Here is a 25,780-nt window from a genome sequence, read left to right as displayed (position 1 = left end):
ATTGAAAACTGCATAAAAAAATGTAAGCTGGTTTAGACTCATAAGCTAAAACAAGCAAACCCTTATAAAATAAAACTGGTGCAGATAAGGACATGGGCATAATCAACCAACCAAAACAAGAAAGATTAGATTAAAAATCTGAATTATATATGCCTGCAAGAGCCAATCATCTCCTACTTGATTCCAATTAATACTCATAATCAGCATCTGCTGCTTTGTCTACTTGAATTATATAAGCCCACAAGACCCAACAATCTCTGCTTAACTCCAATACTTATCAGCATCCTCTCCATATATATATGAAAAATAATTATGTGGAGGTTGAGACATTCAAATCATGAGCTTTATTGGTATTGCTTGGCATATAATATATCTAGGTTTTTGACTTGGGAGGTGCAGTGTTGCACAAGTTGTGTGTAGTTTAGGGAAAGAAGAAAGCTATAGTTGACTTAAGAGTTATCACATGCAAATATGATCTATAATATAATAGATTCACCAGGACATGTGCATGTCTCAGAATTCAAAATGCCCAAATTTTGAAAAGAATTTGATGAAATGGGCTTGTACCAGATGATGTTTCAGGGAGGGCACAAATTCCAAGATGATGATTTTTATTCGCCATGAAGAGACAGGGTCCAACAAAATAGTAGTAGGCCAACTCCGCAGATAACCTTTATAAGTCTTGCCCAATAACACATTCTTTCCGATCAATGGAGGGAGGATTTAAACTTGGAACCTCTTTCAACATCGGGAGAATAAGAAGTACCATTAAGAATTAGTTAAGTTTAATAACACCTTAATCACTCTTACCTCTTGCAGTCTCTAATTTCTAGTCTTTAAGTCATGTCATAAAAAGATAGGTATGGGACCTACATTGTTTCCCACAAGTGTGTGACCACAAAAACATTCCAAGACAAGAGACCAATCTTCCAAAACCTGTATGATCTTTCAATTTAAGATCTCACTGAACCCGTTGATCATAATCTATATATCAGCATCTGTGGCACCATTACTCCCATGTTTCAGCCACATACAGACCATTTGTTTATGGCTCCAAAGCAGAAACACTTGTACAAATTTGATCAAGCTCTCCCACCCATCAAAAACCAGGTAAACTCAAACTATCAGCCACCCCTGCCTAGCCCAGACTCTTCTTTTCCTATATTAGCTATTGTTGTACTAAGCATCATGGCTACAGCTTTCTTGCTTGTGAGCTACTATGTCATTGTTGTCAAATTTTGCTCAAACTGGTACCAAATTGATCTGCTGTCAAGGTTTCCTATCTTTCGAGCTCGAGAAACGGAGGATCTTCTTACAGCCTTCTCTCCATCAATTTGGAACCGGGGGCTTGACGAATCAGTCATTCGCGGAATCCCAACTGTTCAATTCAAAGGAGGAGAAGTTGAAGATAGAAGTGTTTGTGGATGTGCAGTTTGTTTGAAAGAGTTTCAGGAGCAAGATACACTAAAAGTTCTTCCCAACTGCAGCCATGAGTTTCACTTAGACTGCATTGATATATGGCTTCAAAGCAATGCAAACTGCCCTCTCTGCAGAACAAGCATTTCAGGTACTATCCGGTATCCGACTGATCATGTCATAGCACCAAGCACTTCACCTCAAGACTCTGAGTTGTTTTCTCATAGCTTCATGGGTAGTGAAGAAGACTTTGTAGTAATTGAGTTGGGGGGAGAAGATGGTGTCATTTTCCACCAAGGCAGCAACAAAGAAATGATTATAGAAAGTCATAGAACAGCCTAGAAGAAGTCAATCACCAAGAAAAATGGAGAAGCTCAGAAACTTAGAACCAAGAATGTGATAGCAGAATCAAAAGGTTTGTTTTCGATTTTGACAGGGCAGAGTGTCTAGAAATGCAGTTTTTCCTGATGAGTGTGCCTGTAATTCCTTTCTCTTTTTCTTCTTTTGTTGATAAATTTTGTTAGTTGGTGTTTGGTATTAAGGTGAGATGGTGGAATTATTAACTTGCAATTGATAGTTACATAGCATGAAATAGACGAATGTAGAGTTACTTGGGTTGGTGTTAGACACAACGAGAAGCTTTGGACAATTGGGATTATTGCTTAATCCTGAAACGCTGGCATGGGTTTTGAGAATCATTGCTTGTTATCTTCTTCTTCTTCTTCATGAATGAAAATGATTACGTTAACCTCTTCTTTTTCTTTTATACATATATGAGTTTCACAGAGAGAGAGAGAGAGAGAGAGAGAGAGAGAGAGAGAGAGAGTATAGGGACCCAGATGCTAGAGAAAAGCAGGACAAAGATTTCCCTGGAAATGATCTCTCACTTCTTTTGTCTTGAAGCCATTACATGAATGTTGGTGAGTGCTGAAGGTATTCATTATTGTGTTGAGTTGAATTATGGCATTACGCTCTCACTGTTTCATTCAGAAGGAACAACATACTGTATACATGTGCTTGTAAGGATAATAAGTGTAGCAGAAAGGCTTGTAGGATCCTTTCTTAGCTGAGCAATTAAGGACCAAGAGCATTCTTAACCAGGCTAAATTCCAAAATGCTGGCTAAAATCATCAACTTTCAGCAAAAGAAAAAGGATTATTATTTCCGTATCACTGCCAAAGATGCCAAACATTTCATTCAAAATAAAATTGAAGATCCATAACAATGAAATTTATTTTAGTACACAATACTTATCTATATGAAGACATTGACATCCCCAATTCCCAAAAACAAAAGAACTAGGAATCCCTGAAAATTGTGCTGTTTACACGACTAGCTACGTAACATGACCAAAAAATTAAAACCAGCAACCACAGACCCCCACCACTCGATGAAGCTACCCAATCCTTGCAATGTTCTTATGCAATGGATCAATTAATTTAAGCATCTTCTAAATTATGTCCAATCACTTCTAATTCACAGGAGATCGAATTATGAACTCCTGGCAGATGGATGAGTTTGGGGTAAGGGCAAGGCCTTTGTAGCATGCTCATCATTTGCAAATGTGCCACGGGCCTTTTTCTTCAATTGTTCGAGAACTCGGTGTGCTTCTTTGAGTTCGTCTTGAGCACTTGGTCCATGGCTATCCCAAGCATCAACTACTTGCTGCTGGAATTGGATTGCAAGGGCATAGCTGAAAAATCCATGAGATAAATTATCAGATACACATATCTTTATATATTTATCCTCAACAGTCAACATACGACAAAACATCTTTACTACATGCACCAATCATCTCGCTTAATTTCTGCTTGATAAATAGAGACATGAAAGGATTATGCATGTGACTACAATTAAGTTGCAATACATATTAAGTTTACTTTCTCCGAACAGGAACTACAAGAAATAGCACAGAGAACTAGTAACACGGTGAATTATATATCAAATTCTGCACTGTATGAATTACAAGTCAAAGGAGTAACCATCTTAGCAGATTCACAAGTGCAATGTAATTTCAATATCGAATGAATTAATAAATTCCAACAATAAGAACATATGCTGGAAATGTAGCCAAAAACCAGAAAGAGCATTCATACCTTTTCATGGCATCATATGCTTTTGAGAGGTTTTGGCATGACTCAATTGAATCTGCATGATGGGGGCCAAGCGAAAAATCCATGATGTCCTTCGCAACAGCAAACATCTGAGCAGCTGACTGAGGTCTGTCTAGTTCCAAATATGCTGCCCCCAAGTTATTGTATATATAGCCCACACCAAAATGCTTGGGACCAAAGCTCTCTTTCAACCTCTCAGCTGCACTCTCCAAGTAAGGAACAGCCTGTGAGACCTTTCCAGTCAACAGAAGTAACCACCCTATTCTAGCCGAAACACTCCCCTCCGAGTGCTGTTCTTGTGGGAGCTTCTCAAGCAAAGCCAATGTTCTCTTTAACAGTGAAATTGCAGTCTCAAACTCATTCATAGATTCATATTGCATTGATATTTCTGAGTATGCCTCAGCAACATCTACCGGGGAGACTGTCTCTTTCTTGTCAAGAATTCCACAAGAAATCTCCAAACATCTCTTTGCATCGGCAAATTTTTCCTGATTACATAAGGCTTTTCCCATCGAGATAAATACTAGTGCCCTAGTCTCACTCTCCTTGTCTGTTTGCTGAACAACACGCTTCAAAGTATCAATAGCCTCATCAAACTTTCCCAAAGCAATCTGCATATTAGCAGCATCAATTTCTGCACGAAGCAAATCAGAGTTAAGACCCCAATTCTTCAAAACCCTTTGTGACAACTCATTTTGCCCCAAGGCCTTCTCATGCTCCTCCAACCCAGTATAAATAACAGCAAGAAGCCTCCTGTCATGTGCAACCTCCACCGAATTCTGCCCCAACTGCTGTCTGTGAATGTCCAATGCCTTCGTACAGAAGCCTAATGCATCCTTAAAGTTCAAAAGAGCGACATATGCCTCCGCCAAATCCCGGTTCGCCTTGCCAAGTTCTGTACTATCTTTCTCCAACATCAACTCCTTAATTTCCAAACACTTCCTAAGATTCCCAAGAGCCTCCTCTCTCCTCCCCATTGCCGTCTTTACATTTGCCAGCTCGAGCTGTACAGCATGAAGCACAGGCCTAATATCCCGAACATCAAAACCCTCCTCCTCTAATCTACCCAATGCTCTATTAGCCATATTAAGGTACCCCAAACTACCACTAAACCTTTTTAAGCTATAATTGGCAGAACCCAATAATTGTAAAGCCATGGCAACAGGCAAAGAAGGCTTATCATCTCTATCCAAAGCTTTCAAGGCTCTGGTAGCAAAAGACAGAGTCTTTTCAGGGTCCTCACCTTCTTGGTCAAGTTTGAGGCCAACTTTTAAAGAAGCCAAACCAAGCTCTCTCTCATCAAAAGCTGACTCCATGTTCTTGAAAGCCTTAAGCATTTCTTCAGAAGTCTTTGCAGACTCAAAAGCCTCTTCAAGCTCAGATTTTTCCATGGACTTTCTCTGCCTTGAGGACACTTGAGGTGATCTTTCAACAAGGGTGTTCATATTTCGAGATGGGTTTGCTTGGAATTGGCTGCTTTTGAAGAATATGCCATGGGTTTCGGTGCAGGGCCTGAAACGGGTCGGTGAGACCAGCGGCGAAGAAGATGAGGAGGCGGCGCGGTCAGAAACGTAATTTCTGGAAAGAAGAGGAGCAGAGGATTTAAGTCTTTGACGAGTGAGATGAGAGAACAGTGAGATTGGAGATTTTCTCATGGCCGGAACTGTAAAGTTTTGTAATTTTGTGAGTGTTTGTTTGGGATTTTGCTAAAACCCTATGCAAAAACCCTCGCGCTGGTGAGTTGGATGGAAGCCCGTGAAGTGAAGACGAAGGACAAAAAGAACAAGGAAAACTAAAATGTTACCCAAACGGCGTCGTTTGAGATCAAAATTTCCATATTTTCTTTACTTTATTAACTTTTTGGCAGATATTAAACAATTTAAACAAATTTTAAAAATCACATATCAAATAAATTCGTGGAATGTAATTGCACGGTTTTGGAGGGCTTCTGGTCACTCTCTGGCCTCAGTCACCCTCGCACAAGTCAGGCATTGGCCGATCAAGAATCGATTGAATATATATACAGAAAAGAATACACAGATTCCTTAAATGCGTGTATTATAGACAGAAATCACATTCCAGTAGCTAAAAACCACCCAAATAATTAAGCAAGAACCTCTTGAAAAAACTAGAGGGAACGAATGGATCACTAAAAGTTTGGGGGCTATGGCTATATCTTGGGAGTTTCAGGAGGTCTACTATATACATCATCAAAATGAAGATTGAAGTCTCCTGCCTCTAAGTCTAAGTCATCCACGTAAGTAGTTCGGGATAACTTGTGATAGTTCTTCCAATCAAAGTGTTGTTCTTGTTCTTGTTCCTCTAAGCTTCTATCTGAGAAATTTTCGTAATAATTATCTGAAGGCTGGCGGATGAAATCTGGAGGCTCAATAAAACTTGACTGGGGCTGTGTGATATGTTGGCCGAACTCTGGGGGCTCAAGGAAACTTGACTGGGGCTGTGTACCATGATGTTGGCCAGTTCTAGCCCACCAATGACTCCCTGTTGGATGCGCAGAATTACCACCGTCATGATGCTGAAGTACACTCCCTCGGTGGAACGGGGCTGATGTGGAAGCTCCCAGATTAGACTGTGTACGGTCCTCATAATGATGCCCCCAGAGTTCTTCAAATCTCACTTGATTATCTGTAAAGCTAGGTGGCATCCAATCAGCAGAATGTTGCTCAGTAACTTCAAATGGTTCTTCTGGAATGTCCCCCATATAACTTGTTGTATGGTGCGGCCGAGAGGTGTAATACCAATCAAGGAGATATGGGTGATTTTTTTGATCTGCATCAATTAACCACAGAGACCCCAACTGACAGCCAGTTCCAAGGGTATGATGTGGCCTTTCCCTTAATAAAAAGTTGTTCCTGTCACCAAAGCCTCTTGGAGGAGAATATCCATGTCTAGTTCCATGTCCCTGCAACTTTTGCTCCCTGAAAGTTCTCAGCTTTTTAAGAAACTGATTTCCTTGAGTATTTGGGTCCCATGATGGATAGTTACTCTGGAAGCTGCCACAAAAATTTGAAAGCTCATTAGAATTGAGTTGGAAAGGAAATCATTTGGGTGGCGCCTAATTAGCATCCCAAGAAATACTTATGCTCTAAGTGGAAAACAGGGAGAATACTGAAATAGCGCAGGGATATTGCATGTTTCTGATAACTACTTTATTGCAGCTTAAAGAATTGTGAGCACATCGTAGGAGTAATGCTTTTGTGATCATACCTCAAGAACGATTTCTCCATTTTTCCCTGAGAACTCCTCTGAGAGCGAGGTACATTGTAAAGTGACCCATAATTGCTATTACCATGTCTTTGAAAGTCGAAGGCGCTAAAACTGTCAAGAAATCAAGAGGACAGTCAAACTTCGGAATCTTGTCAATGTTAGAGCAAACATAGCCAGTAATGGCCTCTACAGAAAGATTTAGAGGATATGGTGCCAGAATAAAAATGAAAAGATGGTGACAACAATGACGATGATGAATACCAACCTACACACATGACCAACACCTTCAACATCTGCTGTGAACTCTGCAATAAACTCTAAAATGTCATCCACCCGCTGCAAAATAACAAAAAGCATATTAGAACAAGAAACTGCAAATAGTTTATAGACGGCATAAAAATAAAAGCAGATTAACAATTATGATAAAACTGACCTTTGGGACGACAAATAAAAGTAAATATGGAGTAAGGAAGATTGAGGCCATCTCCTCAAGTAACATCATTCCAGTATACTGCATTTGAAGAAACAGAAAAAGGGGGGGAAAACGAAATAGCATGAGCAGCAACTTAATTTGTGTTTTAGTCATAATATGTCATAACTGTTATTTTGTTTCCGTTGATGGCTATAATTAAATTAAATGCTGAAAAGGGTAGATCAATCTTCACACATAGGTTATATAGTTAAAAACCAAAAACAAAATTATTTTCGAAACAGTATAGAATCATGAACAATCAAATATTTACTGGGAAGTAATTTAAGACTATGTAGTATCAACTATGTATGTAATGCAGAAACCGGCCCTAGTAAGTATCTGTGGTTCACCAACTGGCAAAAGATATGCCCCATCTTTCCGGACCTTATCAATAGAAGCTACTCTAAACCACTAAAGCGGCATGCCCATAACTTATGTCCTCATATCAATTGCAGTTTAAGATAAACAAAAGGAAATGAAATGTCCCTGGATTACCTGAAACAGGGTTTCAAACTCTATCCGAACCCTCTCAGTATTCTCTTTACCACGCCATGTCTTCGGCATATAATGTGTATATTGCACCACCATAGACATGGCCCCCTCTGGATCAAGGACCAATAGCTCATCGGTAATGGCAGCCCTGCTAATAGCGGTTATAGTTCCAAAAACAGCAGCATACCAGAACAAGTTACGACCAAATATCTGCATGATTCAAAAATATTTTAGAAACAAAATAAGTTAAGAGTTAGAATCGATATCTATACAGACAGCCTAACATGGCATCATTAAGTACAAATATGAATATCTTACATGTCCCTCAAGCAGAGATTCCTCCAGAAATGCGATGATGATTAGAATAGCAGCAAAGCCACCAGAAACAAAAGAGATGAACTTTGCTATTATAGATATAATAGGAGAAGGAAATTGCTTCAAGTAATCAGAAGCATGCACTATGCTGCTATTGATTCGGTGCTTAAACAAATGGTCCACCTGCCACATCACCATACCAGTTGTAAAATTAATCCAAAAAGAGAAATACAAAATACCATAAAATTATAGACATTGCAAACAAAAAACCAGTCAGGAAGAGAGGGCAACATTAGTTTTTAGAAATATGCATAAATGCACAATTTCATTAAATAAAGTAAACCCAACATGTTAACGTGCCAATTCAGAAAAGCCACAATTTTTCATATGGTTTCACTTTCATATGAATTGGGGAACCAAGTTCCAAGTGTCCTCGTGTGAACTGTTTCTTAATGTAAGAATCTGATGCCAAAAATTTCATCGAGAATGCATGTTTCAATATTAGCATAAGTACCAGACAAGGGGAAAGGATCATGTTTAACTTAATAGACAGAAGAAAAATATTACCTCATTAAATTCCCTAAACATCCACCTTGATAAATTTGACCATCTTCGAGATGATGCCGTGCTTGGATGATTATAAAATTGTTCTGCATGCCTCAGGAAGAGATATACCAGCATGAATATGACAAGAAATGGCGAGAGGAGAAGCATTACAAGCCCAACTACCATAAGCCTTTTCTTTAATGTTCTTGGATTTGAGATAAAGTCCCTTCTAACACAAAAATTTCTGCAGCAAGAGTACACATCATCAAAACTCGGAAAGCACACAGGACAAACTCCAGAGTGCATCCTGTTTGAAAGAAATATTACTCACTTCATACAAAAGTAAATCCACATTACAAACTATTGGTACATGAATAAACAACTGAACCAAACCATACTCTAACAAAGCTTTAAAGTTTGTTCTGTGCACCTAGGGTCAATATTCACAATGGCTCAAACAAAACTTCTAACTATCAAAACAAGAAAAAGACATCATAATGACATGCTGTCTTTCACATATTCTAGATGCTTGTAGATATTGGCCATGTGTCAGCTGGATATAAGATCAAGACATCAAGTAAAATCAAGAATTAAAAATGCATTGCAAGATATTTGTACTAAGATTCACCCTACCGATCAAACATGCTTTGCAGTATGCACCAATTTAAGGTCCACTCAAGGGTTTTTGTCAGTATTAGACGTTCTTGCTTTCCATCGGAGCCAAATTTGACAGTTGGACCAGCACCTGGGACCCACTGTGAGATTGGGAAAGCAAGCACCCCCTTGTTAAGCATTCCAATCAAGTAGTTCTCCTTCCGCATCAGTCGCATAACCACATCATGAGCAGAAAGATCCCTGACCACACAGAGCTGCTGTGATCTTTGGAGCTGAACAACCTTTTCAAGAATTGATGCCCATGGCATAGTCTGAATTTCATTGTCTGTGACATGGAGGCTGCAAGAAGACAACCAAAATCACCATTCATTACTAAGACAATGTTATGAAGGCATAGGTTTTGTACAAACCATAATCATTGCTCAAATTAAAATTTTGAAGATCGAAGTATTCAGACATACCTGTTGTGATAGAAGTGACGGACTCCCAAAGTATCCCTTAATTGAGCAAAAAACCTCAAAAAACAGAAGACCCAATAAATGGAGAATATACCCAAATATCCCACAATGATAGCTTTAGAAAGCGTCAGAGGCGTTAGTGGGTGCTGATGAAGGGCTTCCTTAGCAAGGTCACAGGGCTTAATTCCAGATTCAAATGCATCCATCCCACACTTTGCATTACGAAGACCATTCCAATCAACATATAATAAGAAGAATCCTGAGAAGCATATAGTGAATCCCAAGCTCAGAAGCTCAACTATCCACTTTATAATAATACACCAAAGCCCTTTCTCACAATAGTAGCTGTAGAGCCTTTCAAAGAACAGGTCCAAATCAGCAATTGGTTCCACATTTACACTCTCACCATTAAGAAGCCCAGAAGGGCTCTCACTGCCAGGACTTGGTGCCCTTCCATATTCAGATAATTCAACCTCAGGAGGCACATCCCTGAGCAACGCTGCAGTCAAAGATGATTCGCCATTCAACTTAAAAATGCCAAGAGACTTCACACCCTTCAACCAACGGAACATCATTCACAAAGGCTGACAGTGTGCAGATACAGCCAGTCCATTCCACAAACCACTATACCAGTTAAGCAGGGTTCTGTAAGTATGAAAGGCATAAGATAAGTTCCTTCTACGGGCATGTAAACAAAGCTTGGTATATGCAAGGAGGAAAAGAAAGAGCATGATGTAACAAAGATAATAAGCACTTCCACCACACTCAGATTATCACCACATTTACAGTTTAATAAGTATAAATATCATTGAAAGCAACTACTCATTTTCTAAAGCATATTAAACTAATCAGCTGATCGTTTGGGAAGAAAATAAATAAATTAGTAAATAAATATGAAACAATCCAAACTTAGAAAAGAGGTTCTTGTATCACTATCCAGTTGAGTAAAAGCCATACGGTGCAACTGTTATAACCACTCACAGAACCTCCAATGCAATTGGAGTCTCCGAGGAGTACACAAATTCCTAAGAACCTAGAACCGACTTTGTTGTTTCTCCTACATAAAGCAATATACTTCAGCTGGTTACTTTCTGAGAAAGTGCTATGACGTTTCTGCAAAAAAAGTATAGTCATATCCGAAAGCCGGAATGACTGCTACAATCTAATCATTTAGCACTCTTAAGCCCAACTATCTCGGAGGGGAGTTATTATCCTTGACCAGAAGTCAATTCATCAAAGCACATATCAAATTTTAACAAATAAATTATAAAAGATACAGAAAACCAGATTAACAAATAACAAGAAAAATAAAATTATGATTTTTAACATAATTAAGGATTGAAAAAAAACCTCCAACACCTTCACCTTCTCTTTTGGGCTAAACAAACAAAACCCAGAACGAGCAATAATAAAGCAGTTAAAGAACGAGACTTTACCTCCGACCCACGAGGCAACATCCAAACAAGATTTGAAATCAATCAAATTTATTGGAACCCAGAAAAGATACGCTTCGAAAAAGACACCCCAATCAAAAAGGACTCAGACGGTGAGAGAAAAAGGTGAAGGGGCAAGAGAGGTGTTGAGGTTAAAATGGGGAAGCTGAAGCAATGGTCCTGTTCCTGTAATACAAATTAAAAGCAGAGGAGAAACCGAAGAGAGAAGGGAGCTTTTTGGGTCTTTTAGTTTTTTTATTTTCTCTCTCTCTCTCTGGGTTTGCTTGTTAAATTGTCTCAATATAAGAAAATTAGGAAGGAGACGTGAAGTTGGGTAAATACTAAAATGGAGCCTCTTCTTGAGTCTTTGATGCTTCAAAAGACTTCATTGCGTTGGAATGAAAAACAAAATCATTTTCTTAATCAAAAAAAAAAACAAAATCATTTTTCTATTAGGTTACTGTAGAAACATAAGAAATATAGAGCAAATGGCACCTTTGGGTTGGGCCTGCAGAAGGACCAAATAATCCTGACATTGGGCTTGCCCCGACCCCAAGAAAAACCCAAGAGCCAACGGATCTATTTGGCGCGAAGCCATGGGCCACGCGAGCACCGATTCATCTTTCCCGCCACAGAGAGCTCCTGTAAATACCGACAACCCTCAAATGGCTATCGCTTCACCTTCTCTGTGAGACTGTGGTCCTCAAGATCTCGCCTTTTGATCGATTCATAATCATAAATTTATCCTGGCCTCTGCAATGAGTTCCTCAGAGACCTTAAAATCCAAGACACCCATAAGCGAAGCCCTAAGCCCTAAGCCCCAAGTCCGAGAAAATGAGATACTGAGCACTAAAACCCCTGAGAAGCCCCAACAGCTCCGTCGCCGAGCTCGCAACTGCAACATCGCGCTCTCCATTGAACAAGTTAGAAGATCTGCCTCCAAAAGTCTCTTCAAGTCAAACCAGAAGCAACGGACGGACCAGATAGATTCTTGGCCCGAGGAGACCCAAAAGAAAACCCGTATTCGCCGACCCGTGAAGCTACCGGAAAAGTAAGGTTCTTTGAGTTTTAGATGGATATGATTTGACAGATTTGTTCCTGACATTTTCAGGTGGGTTTTAATTTATTCATTTTGTCAGGTGGGTTTTGATTATTTCATTTTGTGGGTGTTTTTGCAGGTATGAGATATTGGGTGAGTTTTTCAATTGCTTGGATATTTCGATTCGGAGGTTGCGGAAGAAGGGTTTGAAGTCAATTTTTACCAATATTTGCCCGGCAATTGAGTATTTAACGGAGAGGTATTTTTTCTTTAAGCAAAAAAAAAAAGAGAGATCCTTTTAACGTGTTGTTTGGTTTCTGAAGAAATGAAACAAGTCAATAGAAAGTGATGGACTTTTGTTTGTCTCATTTTAGGAGGTTTACATATGGTTACTTGGCTCAGCTGAAGTTTGTTTTACCTGAGGTGATTGAGATAAAGAAATTGCTTGTGTGGGATGAGCGAACCTGTCGTAGGAAGCCGGATCTTCATGTTAGCATGAATATTGTTGCAGTAGAGAATAATGGCATGTTGAAATCTCAAGGTGGTGGTGCAATTATGCATTTGAGGAAGGCCTTCTGGAAACGGCTTGCGGATATTTCAAAATCTCATCCTGAGGTATATACCCTACATATCCTCATTTCCAATATAACACAGCAGGGTTTAAGGTTAATCGAAACCCTTTCCTACATTAGATGTTCAAATATCTAACTTGTTTAGTTTTCCTAAGTGGGAACCAAGCTTCACTACTGGGGACTTCAAGCTTTTAATTCTATCATATTGTCTATATTTTTGTTGAACTGCACTGTGAATGCTATGTGATCAAAGAATTCGTAATACGTGTTCAGGATTATGAAATTCCTGAAGAAACTCTGCCCCATCCATTCAATGTTGCGAAGCAGTCTATGCATTCAGATAGGGTCAAGTTTCCCTCATCTTCATCTCCTGGTGAGGTTGAGCAACCAGCAGTATCAACAATCTGCCTTCGGGGTGATGAAATTCCAGATGAGACGCATCCAATGCCATCTAATCAGTCAAAGGAAGATTTGAATTCTAACATAAACCACACTCCCAAACGGTCACTGGTGATTAAGACATCAGTTGAATTGCCTAAAAATCAGCAACCAGCAATAGCAGCTTATCTGTCTCAGTCTTTTCAAATGCAGTCTTCACAGGAAGTTACAAGAACTGACGCCCAAGCTCCAAATATTTCACTTCCAAATTCAAACCTCGATGCAGTTTGCTTCATTGAGGAAACTAAAACTGCTTCTTCATCGTATGGTCAAGCGCCTGCAACTCCAACCAAAAAGATATGGCCCATAAAAGATGATGATGGTTTGCCCAGAACAAGTGCTAGTATTACGTTGACTCCAGAAAAGCTTGCTTCAACTCCAGCCAGGTTGATGACCCTCACACCTGCATTGCACCCACCAAAGCGATGTTATATGAGCTCTGATGATGATTCTACAAGCTCGCCGAACAAGTTGGTTAAGTGTCTTCCATGCTCCAGGTCATTGAAATTTAATACTCCTATGAAGAATAAAATGTCAAGCCCAGATGATATTTCTACAAGCTCGCCAAACAAGTTGGTTAGGCATCCTCCATGCTCAAGGTCACTGAAATTTAATATTCCTGTGAAGAATAACATGTTCGAGGAAGAAGCAGTTGTTCTGGATGATGCATCAAGTGATAGTGATGTTTTCGATGTTCTTCCAGAGGATCTTTTGCAATCAGTATGTCTATCATGAATTCTCCCTTTTTATGTCTACTTGGATATGAACATAATGAACTGTAATTTTGAGAAGTATCCATATATCTCTTTGCAGCTTAGGGATAAGGAGAGGAAGGCCATCTTGCTAGCAAAGAGGCGGCGACAGATGATTTCCAGCCTTCCTGAACTCTTCAATATGATTCATTTCTTATTTCAATCAATGAACTATTCTTTTATGAAAAAAGAGGATCTTGTTGACAAGATCATTTTTAGCCATTCTGATATTGTTGATGAAGGTAATCTATATACAAAAACAGATAATTTCCCACTGGATGGAAGCATGAATTGAGGCTGAATTCCTTTTAATGGTTTTTTCTTTCATAGGGGAAGTTGAAGAGCAACTTAAGTTGTTGCTTGAACTGGTTCCGGAATGGATTTCTGAAAATTTAGCACCTGGAAGAGATCTTTTGGTCAAGTAAGTTTCTTTTTAATCAGAAATATAGATTGTATGTTTCTAGTGTAAATATATATTATATTCCATTAAAAAAAAAGTAGAAACTTGATCGAAGTGTTTGATGTCATTGTGTCCCTCTTCTTGCAGGATTAATAAGATTTCAAACCCCGAATCCATACGTGCACGGCTTGAAGACGCAAAGTAGCTGGAGAATGCTAGGTGTTTTTAAGGTTACTGGAAGAATAAAATTTAGGGGTGATGTGCAATTTCCCCATTTATATATGTTTTGGTTAATTAGTTGTTCATTTAAAGTAAATCTGGGCGGCTTAGTCGTGTAGCCTAATCATGTAGTTAGTATGAAGGCTTTTGTGAAGATTGTTATTTAGCAACAATATTATAGAAATATCCATTTCCTTTTTGCATTTTTTGGTGTTCTTTTCTTTTTTGTAAATAAATGCAAAAAATTCCTAAGCAGCACCAAATTTTTTTTAAAAAAAGGCTTGGTTGAACTGATTGAGATGTGCAAGTTTTCAATTGCATTTCTAAGAGGCCTTTTTTTAACCACAATTGAATATTTCATGTCTCTTCCCATGAACTTCAAAGCAGAATATGATACATCTTGGATCTTACTGATCGACCTTAACATGCCAGCGCTCGATCCGAAGTGTTTTACTTTCCATTACATTATTCTGAATCATAGGATGCATAATCTTCAACCAACAATTGCACCTTTCTTCTCAAGGTCCGTTTCGAGGACCTGTGATTCTGCTAAAGGTTCCATTTGTATCTTGGGTTTCTTCAGCTCAGCACTAGTCAATATAGCTTGATCTTGGGGCCCGCTATGATTTTCATCTATATCTTTGCCCCATAAAACCAAGTATAGTCCAATGATGATAATGACTGCTCCAAGTATTCTGAGGTAAGCCAAATATCAACTTAGACATCGGCAAAAGTAGAGTGAGGGTGTGTCTGTGTGTGCATGTGTGCGTGTGCTCGCGTTTGTGGCATAAAATGTGATTCTACCTGCCAACGTGCAGTGTTTCGCCGAGAATGAAGTACGCCATAACTGCCACCAATGATGTTGCAAGGGGACTGAACATGGTCACAAAAACTGGTCCTTTTTGTTTTATGCACCACAGTTGTACGAAGATTGTGATACCTGAGCATACAATTCCCTGTTGTTTTCGTTCACCATCAAAAGATACACAATTAAATATTAATAGCTACCTAATAAATTAGAATTTCTACTCATATCATAATTTTACTTACAGCATATAGGATAGACCAGAACTCATTGTTGTACGAAATGCTCCAAGCTGCCCGTTTGTGTTCTATAATTACTGTGAAAACAGCCGATTGTGCTGCCCCAATACAATTTATCCATGTGGTTAGAGACAATTGTGCAGGATATTTCTTCAATGTGATTCCCTACGAGTAGCACAATATTTACTGTAAATGAACTCCCTTGTATCATTCTACTCTTTCTTAGTTTATCATTTATGGTCTTTTTTTTTAATCAGAATGTTTCCGGTGTCGATAATGCATGCATGGTCTTGGACAAGGTTAATAAAGGATATGTTGATAGAAAAACCAGTACATCCAATGAGATTATCATGGTGAATACCTGCATTATGAACCATATGGACCACGATATACAACTCGCAACGATTAGGATCGATCCTTTCATCCAGTTTTTGTGAACAGAATCACTTCTGATGTGTACTGAAGCGCCTGGGAAGCTTTGCACAGCAGGTCCTCTGTACAAGGTCATGGTCATGACCCCAGCCAAAGATAGTAAGGTTCCGAAGACTTTAGCTATTCCATGGGGACTCATAACGTCTACAGCCTCCAGCCTACATGAAATTTGTATTAAAAAGTTTGTCAAAAGCAAGAGAAGGATGTATACTTATCTCCCAGGTATACATGAACACTTAGTGCCCCCACCTGAGTATGACAGCAATTAGAAAAGTCAGGGATGGAACGGTGTTAGCAATTGATGTGACAAAGGTCGGAGAAGTGTACTTCAAGCTTGCAAAATATATATTAAGGGTTAAGCTAACCCTGTTTTTCATCAAGAGAAAAAGGTTAGTTTTTTCCTGCATCAGATAATTTCAAAGATCAATATCTCATTTCATGTTAATTGGAAGAAAAATATGTGCCCTACCCTAGCAGAGAAAGTACAAATATCTCCAGAAACAATGCTAGTGTCAACTTTGGCCTTACTTTTCTGCAGGAAAACAAATAAAGAAATTGAAATGGTAAACCCTCAGATGAGACTTATTTGTTGCATGTATAAAGGCATGAGGGCCTCAGTCATTTACCTTTCAAGAAAATAGGCAAATGGAAACATCACTAAGCCACCTACTATATGTCTATAGGTTACAAAGACATGAGGGTTCATCCCATGATCGAAGGATACAGCGGTTATAAAGTAGAGAAACGTATAGCCAATCTGTGTCAAAACCATGAGAAGATGTGGCTTGAATCTCATGTAGAACATGTATGGACATACTACTGGTGCCATAGCTTGATCTTCTGCAACATATTTTTTTGCTACTCTTTGCCTGTTTATAATCAAAGCATTGAAAGGAATTCTGTTTTGGTTATGCCTGCATGTTGAGAGTATCATGTTCTTGGTTAAATTCCTACTTGACCATGATATTTTTGCTGTGAAAATGACAGAGCAGAAGTATGGTTATATTCTTTTCAATGTGCTAGATTGGCTGCACTTATTATATTCCTGAAATCAGTGCAATGGCCAATATTTTTTCAACGGTCTCTTTAGCAGATGCATAAATAAACCGGCAGCGGAGTCGCATAGAGCTCGGAAGCGGTTGCATTCACTGAAGTTTTCCCCTGGCTTTTCAAGCCTTGCCGCAAGTGCCCCTCTTCTGTTCCTCTTAGGAGCCAAGCTGTTTTGACGAAATGCCTAGCCTCTTTATTTTTTTCAATAAGATTTATTTATTTTTCCTTGGCCTGAATAAAAAAATTGTATGTGGTCTGTCTGAACTAAACAAGCGAAAAAAAGTCCTAAATATTCTAGTGTAGCATGTTATATTAAATGGTTTCTGTCAGATTAAATGAATGTGTTATTTGATATATTAAATTGAAAAAGGGTGAATATCATTAAATTAGTATTGAATTTGATTCTTACAAGATTCTTTGAATCTTGATTCATGTGTGGACGAACATTGTGGAAAGCACAAACACTTGCGGATATTTTAAAGTTTGATATTATTAGATGACTATTGTCCTTAGGACTCTGTCTTGTATTTACGTTTATCCCATGTGGGATTCCTCTTGTTTATCTGATTACATTGTATTCTTATCATATTTGATATAGGACTCTATTTGTAATACTGTATAAATCAATACAATATGCCCTCATGATGATTGAGGCTTTACCCCATACGTTTCTTTTCCCCATGGCCTCTTCTTCTGATTCCGCTGCTGCTTTTCCCTCTGTCTCTCAAGCTGTCCATATCAAGCATGATCGCAAGTTTATCTGATTACATTTTATTCTTATCATATTTGATATAGGACTCTATCTGTAATACTGTATAAATCAACACAATATGCCCTCATGATGATTGAGGCTTTACCCCATACGTTCCACTTCTTTCAGATATATGCATGTGTTGAAAGTAATTTAGAAATTAAAAAGGAATTAATAATGGATGTAGGATGTAGGATTTAAGCTTAAAACAGTTATGGTGAAATATTTGAAAAGAAAATCACAAACAGTTAAAATAGTTCAATGCAAACTGATGTATTGTTACTGCTAGAAAAAGGGCCATAAGCCATAGTTTCCCTAGCCATGACATGCCCAGAGTGGCCAACACCCTTTTGGCCGCGGGTTGTCTGTGGCGAACAGGAATTACTCCACAGGTATATCAGTGGCTTATGATGTGGTTTTCTAGTATAATACATGTATACTACTATATTAGCCCTTCAGTTTATTGATGCAGCGAATTGCTTTGTTTCCAGATGCTTAATCCCTTGACATATAACGATTCTTTTGTGCAATCTTTCTTTTAGTGATTTAGCTTTCATTATAACACGTGGTGCTGTGGAGAATCAGAATTGTTCTTCCTGTTGGAAATTGGTGGTTCTCTCTTTTCCCTCAAATCTTTTTGTCTGCATAGAAAACTAAACCTGATTTCTTCTATATTTCTGATGTAAACTTCTTCTGCAGAGCAAAACAATCCTTTTTAGGTTGCAGGAAAAAAAATCCCAAGAACTCAAAAAGGAAAGAAAAAAGAAAGAACAACAAAATTTAACGAGGACCAACCAACTAGGAAATAACTTTGTAGTTTCCTTTTTTGTTGGCATCTGCACCATTTTTGTCTGCTCAAATGGACGTTTACATCACCAAGTTCTTGAAGCAATCGTCCCCTTTTGTCTCCAACAATTCTCAACCCTTCTGAATCACAAGTTACCATATGGATCCTCCTCAATGAAAGACAAAAACCATCAAAATTTAAGGCCATATGTAGTAGTGTGACTGAATTTTTCTTTATGGTCACATATGGACCGTGTATATATATATAGTATAATTTGTATGTGTATATATGGATGGATCTTATATATATCGTACAATTCGTATATGCATACATCACATAATGAAGTTCCACATGTAACTATATTGCAGTTGCAGGACCCAGCAAACTTGTAAGACAGATTGTGATTGAGTGTGTGAGAGGCCGGCTTAGTAAAGTAACTACTAATTAATCACTAATATAATTGGATGTGAAGAAACCAATGGAGCTTTGGGGATTTAATTTCTTACAGCTACAATAAAAAGATCCCCAAGATGCCAGCACAAAGAGCATCACATTGGAAGGCTGGGAATTAGAGGGAGGCAGATATGAGGCAGAGAGACTTGCTGGAATTTAGAACACCCCAACACCCATCATCATTGGGGTTGGCCGCAAACAACTGGGGTGGTGCTTCTCCCTTGTTAGCAAGAAACATACCAAAAGAGTCACTTGAACAGAAGTATCTGAGGCTCAACACAATTCGAACACGCGACGAGATCTTCCCAGCTGATGATGAGTTCAACAACCTGCCTAAGTCTCCTGCATCTAAACAACAGTGTCCTCCAACGCCGAGCGGGAACAGAAAACAATTTATCTTGAAGCTTTTGTTCACACCAAAGAGGAAGACTGCTGCTGCTACTACTACTACTACACTGGGTTCAAATTCAAAGAAGTCATGGTTCCCAAGATTGGATCCTCAGAAAAGGTGGCCTCAAGGTTGGTGATGTTTACATATCATGCATGCATGGGCCATGGCAAAGGTTTTAAGAGAAAATTGGATGAGAGTGGAAACCAAAGCATGCTTATCAAGTTGTACATCAGAAGAAGTGAAGGAACAAAACAAGCATGCTTGTCCATGGATTGAAGACTACATAAATTTTTTGTTGAGAGATTTTTGTACCAGTACAAGTTGATGTATTTTGTTTGAATTCATTCTATATTTTGTGCATATATATAGGTTCATTTTGGACTTAGATACCTAAAAGTCCCTAAAGTTTTTCTCTTTTTCTTTCCAAGTGAGTTGGGGGCTACTTAGTTTCATGACCCTCAAATCCTAATGAATTTGGATCATCTTTTTTATTTTGGCTATGATTAAGTTCTAATTCAACTGTCCATTAAAAACCAAGTTCACCAGAAAAACAGAAGATAGAGCAAATTTAGCTAAGGAAATGAACTACATAGCTGTAAAAATGCTTGCCAAATTGGTAATAGATGAAAACTCACAGTTCATTAAAATGGAAGCCTCTCTATCTTGGGCTTACTAGCTGATGAGCTTCGAGGTGTTAATCGGGCCAGGGATGTACTGATGTGAGTTTTTCTGTTTTTGGGCCTCTGGGTCCTCATATGTACCTAAAATATATATATAAATATATATATATATATATATAAATCTAACCTAAAAATAAAAAATAAAAAAAAAACAATGAAGATGCTGCAAGGTTAGAAGCATATTTTACTATCAAAATATTCTTAAACAAAATTGCTTGCAGATCCAGCCTATTTATTTTCACTAAATTATTGTCATGCTGACGCTTGTCACCTCTGTCACAATAGCCAGGCGAGGGTTGCGGCTAGAATCCATGACCCTCCAGGATAAGGCTGCACACAAATTAAAACATGGTTGTTGGCCATGGCTGGTTAGGCCATGTAAGAAAGAAACCAATTAATGGTTGTTTTGTACTGTTGTTGTGGGTGACGAATCTAAGGTTTCTGATTCCACTGAGCTCAGCTTTGTTCTTATTTGGGTTCAAGATTTATTATGTGAAAATTGTTCTCCCATAAATAATATATATATTTTGGTACTGATAGGGAAGAAAAAACTAGCTGAAAATTTAAGGACATTTTCATTTGAACTTGCTTTGGAAAAATGGAGAAGCTCATATCAAACAGAAGTGACTTGCAATCTGTACCTGAATCTTACATACTGCCACCTGGAACTAGAACCGGAAATGTGCAAGTTTCTATATTTGAGAACATCCCAGTCATTGATTTTCATCAACTTGGGACTGACAAGGCCCAGCTGATCAAGCAAATTACAGAGGCTGCTAAAGAATTTGGACTTTTCCAGGTTTGGCATTCTTTTTGTATATTTTTATTTTGTGGGTTTGTTTGAATAACTATTTCTTAGTTAGTTTTGTGATGGCAAATGCAGCTGATTAATCATGGGGTTCCAGACAATTTTCTGCCAATGTAATGAATGTGGGCAAGGAGTTCTTTGAGCTGCCTTCTGAAGACAAAGCAAGCTTGTATTCTGAAGATGCTAGGCAAAGTTGCAGATTGTACAGCAGCATTGACTATGTGAGGGAGCAGGTACATTACTGGAGAGACACTTTGAGACACCCTTGTCATCCTCTAGAGGAACACATTGATTTCTGCCCTCAAAAACCGGCTAGTTATCAGTATGTTTAATGCTAATCCCCCGTTCAAAACATGCATTAATTTTTAAATCACCATTAATTAACAACATCAAAGACTTAAGATGTGCATTTTCTGTTTTTTTTTTCTTCTGCAATTTCTCAGAGAGGTGTTTGGAAGTTACTCTGTGGAGGTGAGGAAGTTGAGTTTGTGTCTTCTGGATCTTATCTGTGAAGGGTTAGGGCTCAAATCTAGATTTTTTTAGGGTAAACTCAGCCAAGTTCAGTCGATATGGCTACAAATTTTTACCCACCATGTCCAGACCCAAGCTTAACCTTGGGATTGCCTAAACACAGTGATGTGAACCTCATAACTCTTCTTCTCCAAGAACAAGTTCATGGGCTTCAAGTCTTGAAAGATGAGCAATGGCTTGCTGTTGAGCCTGTCCCCAATGCATTTGTGGTTAATATAGGTCACATGTTACAGGTTCTGCACCCACACATACATATCTAACTCCTTTTAGTAATTTTTTCCATTTTTAGTCCCTATGCAATTAAGAAAAAAGTTTTGTCATGATTTTGTGTTGCAGATTATCAGCAATGGGAAACTGAGCAGTGCAGACCACAGAGTTGTGACAAACAACAAGGTTTCAAGGACCACAGTCACCAGCTTCATACATCCTTCTAGCACCTGCCATATTGAGCCTGCAAAAGCCCTAGTTATGGACTTCAATCCACTCTACAAAGCTTTTATATACAAAGATTTTGTTAGTACCTATATAACAGATACTCAAGAGAGAGTATCGCCACTTGAGCGATACAAGTTCCAAATTTAAAGTAGCCAATCACCATTTCGTTTAGTTGCATCTCAACATTTACTATACTGAAGGAGATTCGAATATTTTGAATATAAATCTCGTGGACGGAAGTTTGTTGTGCTATAATCAACAAATTTTTAGTAGCTTAATGAATGAAAAATGCCACTAAATCCACCTTATCTTTCAAGCTTCAAGTGCACAAGTAGGAAAGTCGGAAAGTTGGATGTATCTCTTAGGTCCTAATCTTACCAAAATTTACTTGTGGCTTGAAATCATTTTGTACCTCCCTTGGTGAGTGGGGTGTTACTTTTTTGGCACGTAACTTATTTTATTAGACACATCGTGTTTGACTTTCCCATATATACATTGGTCAATAGACTCCATACCTCTGCTCTGATAATTTTTTTTTGAAATATCATTGTCATTATATTCTCCGAAAGTAACTTTTCCAAAGATTATGTATCTTGGGGTTTGGACTCTTATCAGTCTTACTAATAGTTATTTATTTATTTAATTGCTTGTTTTTAATGGTTAATGATCATTATTGAAGAAACAAAACTTTCAAAGAAAATATAACATTATTTTGTTTCTATTGGGGATGGAAATATCATTATCTAGTTGACTACTCGACTGATTGAACATTTTATGTTGCACCAATTTTGTGAGCTGATATTGTAAGAGATATTTAGACCAAAAAAGATATTGCAAGAGATTTGTAATTCAAGTGGTTAAGAAGAGTTATTCCTGCACCGGATGTCCCTTGTTTGAATTCCCCCATTCCAATATCGCTTGAAACAAAAAAAAAATGTAAATTTATATTCATATAAAAAAAAGGAATATTCATTTCATAGTAATATATTTTGATTAAACAAGCATTCCGCTTTTTTCTTTTTCTTTTTTTCTTAATCCGTCGGCTTGTAAAGTTAAAATTAATCTATGTAATTATGAATCTCGCATTAAACAATATGAAAAGTTGGTTAATCTAAAAATTAAAAAATTTAAATCGTAATCATCATAGGATTCTCTTTCACTTGATTCGTTAGGGCCACAAATGGGTCCTCATAGAGTTTGGCAAGTTGACAAGCCTCCAAGATAAAAAGAGAGAAAGAAAGATATGCACTTTTTTTTATTTATCTGGCTGCTCTTGCTTTTATATTTTTGGCTAAATTAAAGAATAAATTAGGACAATTTATTAATGTAAATTGTAATGGCCACTAGTGTGACATATCTTTCTCCATAATGTAGCATTGGATTCAAATGGAGCTTCCACATTGACGCCCGTCGATATTGACTTGTGGAGAGAGAGAGAGAGAGAGAGAGAGAGCAGATCAAAATAATACTCATGATAAGGGAGACTAAGGAATCACCTTGATAGATTACATGTTAGTAAAAAGCTAAGCTACTAGATCTACTTGGGATGATCTTGGTTCCCAACTCTGTCAAAGAAAGAAAAGAGAAAGCAATGAAAAGGTCCCTTTTGGAATCTACATATGCAATTTCAAAACTTTCACACTATCTTTCTTTTTCTATCATTTTTAATTTTTTTGACGAGAAAAATTTCAATCACCATTCTTTTATCGATTACTTTTTCGATTATAAGAGCAGCCAACGGGAAGAGAGGATTCAAACTTTTAACTTTAGGTGTTGAAGTAATGCTCTCAAATGCAAGAGTTATAAGCCCTTGATGGATACAATACAAAGACTTTCGTTACCAGTAATCATTTGTACAAAAAAAACATATGTATCAAATAAGCTTGAGTGCCTTTAGTCCTTGAAGAATGAATAATGAAATTTAGAATGTTTGAATTTACAACTTGCTTTGTGTTTATCGCTTTATCACTACACTATGTGGAATTTTTTCTTTTTTCTTTTTATGATTTCAATCGATAACTTATCATACGGAGTTTAATCCACATACAATTAGAATATACAACTCAAAATTAATTAACAATAAATCGGATAAAGATGTTTGAGAATTTTAAACGCTAATTCAAAACTTCCATTTCTCTAGCATGGGACAAATACTCAAATCAAATATATCATGTTTGATATGGGAGGAAGCTATCATTCTCCTTTTGTCTCTTTGTAATCATGGGCAATCCTCTCCCTCATTCCTTTCACAATTCTTTATACATTGGAAAATGATATGTCATTTGCATCACTAACAGCGCTTATTCATGCATAACCTACTTGACTTCATAGCCTCTAAGCCTTCATAGACACTAATTCTTTCGAGAAAATTAATCAAAATTATTAACCGTCCAAATCATTTCAAATCTTCAAAGTTAAAGAACATTGACAGGGTCAAATGCGACAGCACAAAAATAACTTTCAGAAAGTAAAAAAAAAATTTAAATTAAATAAATTTAAAAAAACCTATGATTAATGGCCATTAGTATTGCTAGTGAAATTAGGTGAAAAACCCTTCGGATAACTTCCGACAAATTAAATTTGTTGGATTAAAGCCATAAAAAAAGATCATTTGATTTGATTAGAGATGATAAATAAAGGATTTCAATTGTTAATGATTGATTGGGGAAAAAAAAAAACAGACAATGCGATCATTTTGTTCCTTTATTCTTTTTCCTTTGTTTGTTTGTTTCTCTTCATGACTAGCAAATACAAATTAAATATAAAACAAAGCAAAAAGAAAAAAAAAAAAAAGAAAGAAAGAAAGAGAAAATGATTATAAATCAATGACAATAATCACCGAATATCGCACTGTTAAAACACAAATCATGGGATTCGAAAAATGATGTCCAGTTGGTGCAGTGCAGGAAAGGCTGCTTCATAAATATGTCATGAAAACCAAGGAAGAGCCAAACATTTGGCCACACCTCCATAAATTGAACCCAATTTGAGCTCTCTGGATTTATGGAAAGCATTATCATCATGCTTGAATGGCACTCGATGAGCATCCGATGGCAAACTTGGTTTTCCTTCTGTGTTTTAATAATACCAAATCCTTCAAAATACCTAATGTGTTTAGTCACCAAGATGGATAATTTGACAACATTTTACTTATAGTTATCAACATAATAGACTTTGTCGACTATGCCTTTAATACTTGGGAAATGCTCTCAAGTATCATTGTTACTATACTAGAGTTTTCAAATAACGCTTGATGATAGGATACTCAATAACATGTATCATTCTCATGTTTATATGAGTTGAACTTGAAACCTTCTTTAACTAATCGAAGACAACTACCACCAGACTAAAAAAAAAGTGGTAACATCTACCGTATAGTTTGGACGGAAAAATGTTAATGTATGAAAGGGAACATTGAAAAATGAGGGGGGTGTAAGATGTCACAACTTTGGGGCAATAAAATCATTGTAAAAACAAAAGGGAATAGAGGGAGAGGGATGAGTTCATCTTATTTTGTTGTTGGTTAAGAAAAGAGGTGGGGATTGTATCCTTGAAAATTGAGGGCAAGATAAGGATCAATTTCCTCACATGGGCATCATGTTGTTGGCCATCAAGGACACTACCTAGAAAGTGTACTCATAGCCCAAAATTGGGATCAATGGATTTCCTTTTCCAAAATTATATATAAACTCAATAATACAACCCCCCACCCAATGGCCAAATTCCTCATCACTCTTCTTTTCTCCTTGGCCACCATTTTTTTTCACCCTTTCCCATCTTTCACACTCAAGAGACAAAGGTGGGGGTTGCTAAAGTGCGCAGGATGCGTAGGGTAATTACACATAAGGGGGGTTAGTGGTGATTGGTCAGCGGTCACCAAGGATGCGCAGTGTAGCATCATCCGGCGCA

At 37.7% G+C, this 25,780-nt stretch overlaps 4 protein-coding genes and 2 pseudogenes across 5 annotated transcripts; 3 read left to right on the top strand and 3 right to left on the bottom strand.

Annotated features, from left to right (window-relative positions):
• The first annotated feature begins 905 nt into the window (after positions 1–905).
• On the top strand, positions 906–2,164 carry LOC103334597 (RING-H2 finger protein ATL16 pseudogene; annotated as a pseudogene).
• Positions 2,165–2,577: 413 nt separating this feature from the next.
• Positions 2,578–5,324, bottom strand: LOC103334497 (Tetratricopeptide repeat (TPR)-like superfamily protein). The gene is made up of 2 exons (XM_008237475.2): positions 3,513–5,324; positions 2,578–3,109 (listed from the first exon to the last, which is right to left on the bottom strand). Exons 1-2 carry the CDS (start codon positions 5,183–5,185, stop codon positions 2,908–2,910), a joined length of 1,875 nt encoding a protein of 624 aa, XP_008235697.2. The 5' UTR covers positions 5,186–5,324; the 3' UTR covers positions 2,578–2,907.
• A 197-nt stretch (positions 5,325–5,521) lies between these two features.
• APG9 (autophagy 9 (APG9)) lies at positions 5,522–11,466 on the bottom strand. Of its 2 annotated transcripts, none has more exons than XM_008237476.3 (10): positions 11,093–11,466; positions 9,660–10,301; positions 9,217–9,537; positions 8,605–8,827; positions 8,041–8,220; positions 7,726–7,932; positions 7,192–7,269; positions 7,024–7,094; positions 6,759–6,869; positions 5,522–6,544 (listed from the first exon to the last, which is right to left on the bottom strand). In XM_008237476.3, exons 2-10 carry the CDS (start codon positions 10,229–10,231, stop codon positions 5,701–5,703), a joined length of 2,607 nt encoding a protein of 868 aa, XP_008235698.1. In that variant the 5' UTR covers positions 10,232–10,301; positions 11,093–11,466; the 3' UTR covers positions 5,522–5,700. The 2 variants fall into 2 exon arrangements, with proteins under 2 accessions (XP_008235698.1, XP_008235699.1); XM_008237477.3 differs by having other exon boundaries at positions 9,660–10,280.
• Positions 11,467–11,679: 213 nt separating this feature from the next.
• Positions 11,680–14,712, top strand: LOC103334500 (CDT1-like protein a, chloroplastic). Its single transcript, XM_008237478.2, has 7 exons — positions 11,680–12,140; positions 12,268–12,387; positions 12,503–12,743; positions 12,974–13,858; positions 13,952–14,132; positions 14,221–14,311; positions 14,438–14,712. Exons 1-7 carry the CDS (start codon positions 11,848–11,850, stop codon positions 14,493–14,495), a joined length of 1,869 nt encoding a protein of 622 aa, XP_008235700.2. The 5' UTR covers positions 11,680–11,847; the 3' UTR covers positions 14,496–14,712.
• An 82-nt stretch (positions 14,713–14,794) lies between these two features.
• On the bottom strand, positions 14,795–16,964 carry LOC103334598 (WAT1-related protein At1g44800-like). Its single transcript, XM_016795201.2, has 7 exons — positions 16,612–16,964; positions 16,455–16,517; positions 16,235–16,351; positions 15,915–16,143; positions 15,560–15,718; positions 15,314–15,465; positions 14,795–15,204 (listed from the first exon to the last, which is right to left on the bottom strand). The coding sequence occupies exons 1-7, from the start codon at positions 16,917–16,919 to the stop codon at positions 15,003–15,005; spliced, it is 1,230 nt and encodes a 409-aa protein (XP_016650687.2). The 5' UTR covers positions 16,920–16,964; the 3' UTR covers positions 14,795–15,002.
• A 3,623-nt stretch (positions 16,965–20,587) lies between these two features.
• LOC103334600 (hyoscyamine 6-beta-hydroxylase-like) lies at positions 20,588–22,065 on the top strand (annotated as a pseudogene).
• The last annotated feature ends 3,715 nt before the right edge of the window (positions 22,066–25,780 follow it).

This window comes from Prunus mume, linkage group LG6 (assembly GCF_029339155.1).
Source record: "Prunus mume cultivar Tortuosa linkage group LG6, ASM2933915v1, whole genome shotgun sequence".
NCBI lineage: Eukaryota > Viridiplantae > Streptophyta > Magnoliopsida > Rosales > Rosaceae > Prunus > Prunus mume.
Note: the sequence above shows the minus strand (reverse complement) of the source record. Positions and strands in the feature narration are given on the sequence as shown.